This window comes from Schistocerca americana, chromosome 2 (assembly GCF_021461395.2).
Source record: "Schistocerca americana isolate TAMUIC-IGC-003095 chromosome 2, iqSchAmer2.1, whole genome shotgun sequence".
Taxonomy (NCBI): Eukaryota; Metazoa; Arthropoda; class Insecta; order Orthoptera; family Acrididae; genus Schistocerca; species Schistocerca americana.
In genome coordinates this window covers 500,660,332-500,667,172 of record NC_060120.1, presented here as the reverse complement: position 1 = coordinate 500,667,172, position 6,841 = coordinate 500,660,332, and the positions used below count along the sequence as shown (strand labels likewise).

Here is a 6,841-nt window from a genome sequence, read left to right as displayed (position 1 = left end):
AGGGTTTCCCGAGAACATCATCTTAAGGACAAGTGGTGCAAATTTCGACGATTTGCCGTGAACAGAAATTATAGAATTGACCGCCCCATAATTGCTATTTTTGGTAACCGAAAATCATAGTTTTCCGCATGTATCTTGTAACGGTTACAGGTTTTCGAATGCGGGAAAAGGTGTTACTAGATGAATGTCCAAGGAATGTACAATTAAAATTTCAGTCATTTGCTTTGGTTAGTTATTTAGATAATTGCGGCCCACGGCGCAAAAACGGCTAAAAACCGGTTTTCTGCACGTACGCTAACTTTGAACATCTGGATATCGGCAGCGGTTAATATGGATAGAAGTTTCGCGAGAATGTCGTTTTTAGCACATATGGTAAAAATTTCGCCGATCTGCCATGAACAGAAATTCTGGAAGTGTCCGCCCCCACACCTGTTAATTTTCGTGCCCAAAAGTCGTGGTTTTTCAGGGTTTTCTTAGGAACCGCCCATGCACAAATGGTACTTTTATAAGCCGCCTAACGTCCATCCTAGACCAATCCTAATGCCAAAGAACCAACGGATTTGCTCAATTTGTCTGGGTTGGAGGAAGTGTGTAATCTGTAAATTTTGACCTTGCGCTGTAGGATTGCTTCGCTACGCCCGTTTTTTTTTTTTCCCCCGAAAGGTATATACGTAAATGGTCGTTAGGCCGAGGACTACCCAACACTTGGCCCCGTATCTTTGTGATCAATAGAACCCGAGATGGGGCCCCCTGAAAAGCCGCATTTTTGTGAGCGACTTTTTGGAGCTTATATTGGTACCGTGCACGATTCGTTGCGTTCAGCCAGTGAGCAGTATTGAGCTCACTCAACCTCATTGCATTTTCCGGATTGAAATATGGATTGACTTTCCCTCAGCGATAATATGTTGACTAATCGAGGGCAGTGTTGTTTACATGTATACATGTTCCGTCAGTTGCTCGTGAATGTAAATAAATGCACGGATTGATATTAACTCTTAGAGCGCATGTTGAAATTATATGTACCCATCTAAAAGTTAAAAAGGTACCCATTATAGACAAGATATTTTGTATGAATTTAACTTATTTGGAAAAGATTGACTGTACTGGAAGAATTGCTGTAATGTTGGCGGCCTTAAGCTTGTGTGAGGGTCGAAATTAAAGATGTCGGTGAACGCTTTGAGTCAGAAGGAGTATCTGAAGAAATACCTATCATCGGGCTCAGATGATAAGAAAAAGAAGAAGAAAAAGAAAAACTCGAAATCGACGGACGACAGGTATACATAACATTATGAATTGGTTTTAAAGAAAGATGGTAGGCATCAGCTGCTGCACTAGTTCGTAGAGTGAAAGGTTAGGAGAAATGTTTTCTTCAACGCCTAATATTGGAGAGAGCAGTGATCGTTTAACGGCACATCATCTGGTGTGTGGTATTCCTGTGTATTATTCGAAGAGCTATCTCTTCGATATGCCAACTATGTAAAGCGTCATGTCATACTTTTTGTGCTAATTTGCAACTCTTGTACCAGCGAATACAAGATGATTCTTTGAGACATTTGAGAGGATTAAGGTAACGTAGAGCTCTTGCTTTCGTTGCAATTTTATTTTCTTCGTATTTATTACTATCTCATATTGACTTCTTGCCTGATGAACTAATTGTTTTCTTCCTCATTTTAAAAGTTCCACTTGTCATTTACTTTTTGGACAAAAAAATAAAGCATTAAATGCTTTTGCGACTGTTAGTTGCCGTTTTAGATGTGTATATTTGTAACAGATTTGGAAGGGTATAAAATGTCTGTTATATCTTGTGCACTGTTATCCTCTTACAGAGGGCATAGTGTACTGCCGGAATGTAGGGTTAATTAGTATATACCTGAATACTGTTCACAGATTCACAAGGAATTCCACAAATCTGAAATACTGTATTTTAGCATATTACATCACATTTTGCATCTACAAGATAATGGCTGAGTGTGGGGATAATCATATTGTTGTAAGTGCCCTCTGTATATCTTGTTACATTTTTCCCATTATTTCATGTAATATATGCTGAATGACAGCAAACACAGCAGTGAACATAATGCTGGACACTGAAACAGTATGAAGGACATTGGTATTTTGTTTCTCTTAATTGCTTCATAGCACAAGTTAATGAAACACTATAAAAGTCATATGCTGAATCTAAGAATAGGCTATATTTACTTTGTGCACACACAATCATAGTGTTTGTAATTGCGGCTAATAGTTACGGGTCAAGAGAAATGTTCAGTACTAGTTATCTGTTTTACCAGTGACATAATGTTAATGTCAGATGTCGTCTTTTGGTGTATATTTTCACATTATAGTTGTTAGTTGGCAAAATCAGTGGTTGTGAAAGCAGAAAAACCTTGTTGTGGTAACAGGCTGATCTGTAGCATAGCCTATTAAATAGTGACCCATCCCTTTCAAATTCAATATAACTGATGTGAAAAATATGTTCATAATAGGCACCAAAATACTCATTGTAGATTTTCTGTTAGGTGCTACATTGTCTCACTTTTATTTACTTATGGCATAATAGTAATTAATTAATTTAGTGTGGCTCTACGGCCTGGTTCAAGTTTTTAAATTGGATGCTGTGGAGTCAAGCATGTCCCCAACCTGGCTCACACCTTTCTTTAGTCCTGCCTGGGAAAGAGGACCTATAATTTAATATGGAAACTGAACCATGTGTTGTGCCTGAATCTTCACATCTAAATACATACATTACAAACCACTGTGTAGTGCATGATATTGAGTACTACCCATTTTACCAATTATTAGGATTTCTTTCCATTCCAGTCACATACAGAGAGCTGTAGGTGAATCTGGTGGATGGGGGCCTATCAGGCTACAGCCCCCCCCCCCCTTTCCCCCAAGTGACCTGTTTCTTTTTAATCTCAAGGCAGAAAAAGTGCAACATAGCTGTCAGAAATTTTCATGTTGTTGTAGTTAGTGTTATAATAGATTAAGAAAACATCTACATTTACGTTAGAGAGTTTGGAGGGGCAAGGTGATACAAAGTTGCTGCGAGCTCAGCCCTCATGAAAATCATGTATTTGCCTCTATGGAAAGCAGGAAGAATAACTGTTCATATGCCATGTGTATGCTGTAATTAATCTGTGTCTTCACAGTCCCTACGGGTGTGATACGTCAGGAATTTTCATATATTCCAGGATTCATCATTTAAAGCTGGTTCTTTAAACTTTGTAAGTAGGCTTTGTCAAGATAGTTTGTGTCTATTTTAGTGTCTGCCAGTTCAGTTTCTTGAGCATCTCTGTGATAGACTCCCACGAGTCAAACAAACCTGCAACCATTGAAACTACCCTTCTGTCAGTGTCCCCTGTTAGTCCTACTTGGTATTCGAGAATGACTCACACAGTTGTTTTGTAAGCAATCTCCTTTGTAGACTGATTGCATTTCCACAGTATTTTATAAGTGAACTGAAGCCCGCCACCTGCTTTACCCTGACTGAGCCTACATGATCATTCCATTCCATTTCATATTCCTGGAGTTTGATGGTTGGATATTTGTATGAGTCGTCCAGTTCTGTGACTCATATGTACTTCAGTCATAGGAGACTCTTTCTTTGTGAAGTGCAAAGTTTAACATTTCTGCACATTTAAACTGAGTTGCCAATCTTTGCACAAATTTCAATTAATCTTATCAATTTCCAACTTAATAGTTGTGCAGCATTCTTCAGACAATAATTTCATTGTATAAAACTTGCATCATCTGTGAAAAGTCTGACATTCTGGATCCTGGACTGCAGGCAGGTGTCTCATTGTGTTCTTAAATCTTCTTGTAGTCTAAGCTTCTGCAGTATAATTTTCTATAGTCACCCAGCAAAGTCTTGTACTTAGAAAAACTGCATTCTACTTCAGCTGATACAGGAGAAGCGTACCCAAGCATTTGGGAGGATGGCAGTTCATGCTCGTGTCTGGTCATCCTGATTTAAGTTTTCTGTGATTTCCCTAAATTGTCTAAAGCAAATGCTGGATAATTCCTTCAGAAAGGGCACTGCTGCTTTCCTTCTCCATCCTTTCCTAATCTGAGCTTGTTCTCCATCTCTAATGAACTCGTTATCGACAGGATGTGAAACACTAATTTCCTTCTCTTCCTCAGGAGGAGTGTATTTAAAATGGATGGCTAAAGTTATACATTGGTTTCCCCTTCCCTCCTGAAACTTGGTTGTGGTGACAAACTGATCTTTAGTGCAGCCCAAGGTCTAGGTTATGTTGGAAGGTGGCAGTTTGGTTAAGAGTTGGCGAAGCCAACAAATGTGAAAGCAGAAAATCTGGTTGTGGTAAGAAAGTGACTGGTTGCGAAGCACATGTTTGCATTTGTGCCATATTGAAAAATACAAAGCGGTTCTAATAAATAACTGTTAACAAAATGGACACTATCATGTAGATGTAAATGATTAAGACAGAACTTTTCATGCAACAAAATCATTGAAATGGAACACAGGGTATGATACCCTTTGTTTTCATTATCTTTGACATTTCTTTTCCCACTTTACAACATACAGTTTCTAATTCATTTTTTTTTCTGGTAGTACTATCTGCTTCTCTAATGGCAATTCCAATTCCTGCAAATCAGTTATGGCAGCAGGAAAAGTTAAAGAAATTGATTTTATGTGTGATATATTACCTGAAGTTTCAGCATAGTCTTTCTTATGCTACTCTGATCGAAGTGAATTCATTGCTGTCAAATAATCAACAAGTCTTTTCTCAATATTGAGGTTGTGGTAGTAACAGTTGTAGACATCGGTTCTGGAGCCCCATGTTTTCAAAATGTTGTTATAAGAAATGTCTGGAGCTAACAGCTTAAATGGTGCAAAAAATTACCCTTTTGACACACCTAGTAAATACCACGCTGTTTAGCGCCCGAAAACCTCAAACCACACACACACACACGCGCACACGCACACACACACACACACACACACACACACACACACACACACACACACACACACACACACACACCTAGTAAATCTGTCAACATTGCTGAATTTATTACAAACCTCTCCTGTAACTCCGTGTACGGTGTGAGCCAAACAAGTCAAATACACCATTTTACTCTAAAATGGTTTTAGTGAATCAGCAGCTTTCACCATACAAGGCACACCATCTGTATGAAGAGTATTATATTGTCATGCTTAAAGCCAACAAGCCACACAGCACCCATAGATCTGTCAAACAGTCAACTAATGGTGGAAAAATCGAATAATTTACTGATTGTGGAAAAACTTGCATTTTCTGAATGTTCACAGTTTGTTAGACACTCTTCACCAGGACCATCCTCTTTCAGAGTTCCCACAATGACATTTGCAATATATCTACTCATAGTGTCTGTGGTTGCAACAACTGATACTGGTATTTTTTGTTTGCAACTTGTTGTCTGATTTGTTGTATTATTGTTTATAGCTTCTGGTGACTTAGTCCTTTCTTAATGTGGAAGATCCAGGAAGAGATTTGTCTGTGTATTTTTCTAACAATTCGTAAAATTTTTGATGGTTTAGCTTACTTAAGGGAATGTCAGCATAAAGCAAAGCTGTACAATGTTCTTCACATAAAGCTGAATAAGTTTGGCTACATTTCCTGTATAAACAAGATGTAATAAGTGCAGTAGAAGGTTCTGAATCTCAGACATTGTATAGGTGATGCAGTTATATACAATGAAATTATTGACCAAAAAAAGCTGCACCAATATTCAATTGGAACTTCATAAGATTTAATAGTGGTGCAAAGATTGAAAACTTGCTCTAAAGTTTAGAAGTTTAAAACCGTGCACTTAACAAAATGGAAAAAGAAAACCTAGTATCCTGTGAGTACAAATCCTAAAAGTCACGGAATTGATCAACTCGTACAAATATCTAATTTTCATTTTATTTTTAAATGAATAGTTGATTGTGATGAACTGACTTACTATGAGGGGAGTCAAATATAAACAGGATTTTAGTTCCTGAACATAAGCAGTTGGTAGGACTGGCCCTGCGCTTCTGCAATGCTTAGATGGGACCATTAGAAGTGAGGAGTGCGTACTGTTAGATATTTCCCGCTGTTTCGTCAGTAATGCTCATGATGTCTCAGCAACAGGTACACTCCTCCATTGGGCAACACAAAATTATCAAATTTCTTGCTCGTGAAGGAGTTACAGCAGCGGAAATTTGCGAAAGATTGACTGCACAGTTTGGCGATAAAACATTATTAAGGATGCGTGTGTTTGCCTGGCACAAAAAGTTCAAGGAAGGACAAGAACATGTGGAAAACCAGCAACACGATCGCCGTCCTCGGAGCAGTATTACAGATAAAAACATTTGTGCGGTTAAAGACATTATTGACGACAATCGGCGGGCAAGAGTATCAGAAATTGCACAAAAACTCGGACTCAGTTATGGAAGCTGCCAAGCAATCATCAAAATGACCTACAGTTCCGTAAAGTGTGTTCCAGATGGGTCCCTAAACTTTTTACCAAAAATATGAAGTTGAGACATTTGGAGGTCTGTCAGAGGCTTACAGCAAGGTTTGTGAAACAAGGTGAGGTGATGCATTTTTGAGTCAGGTCACCTGCGACTTAACATGGGTTCACCACTACACTCCAGAATCCAAACAAGCTAGTAAGGAGTGGCGGAGGAAAGGGGAGGCAGCACCAGTGAAAGCCAAGACTCGACTGTCAGTTGGCAAGATTCTTTCAACAGTTTTTTTTAAATCAGTGAGGCATTTTGCTGATTGATTTTTTGCATGAGCGACACACGATCAATGCTGATTACTACTGTAAACTGTTGAACAAGGCGAGAGGTGCATATCGCCGCAAAAGA

At 38.7% G+C, this 6,841-nt stretch overlaps 1 protein-coding gene across 2 annotated transcripts in view; it reads left to right on the top strand.

Moving 5' to 3' along the window:
- Nucleotides 1–798: 798 nt before the first annotated feature.
- LOC124595431 (BUD13 homolog) overlaps nucleotides 799–6,841 on the top strand; it is a 66,523-nt gene continuing 60,480 nt past the window's right edge. The window contains exon 1 of one of the 2 annotated variants that reach the window (XM_047134172.1): nucleotides 799–1,274. In XM_047134172.1, coding sequence (XP_046990128.1) covers nucleotides 1,162–1,274 — 113 coding nt within the window. In that variant the 5' untranslated portion in view covers nucleotides 799–1,161. The remainder of the gene's footprint in view (nucleotides 1,275–6,841) is intronic. The other variant, XM_047134171.1, reaches the window with a different exon arrangement.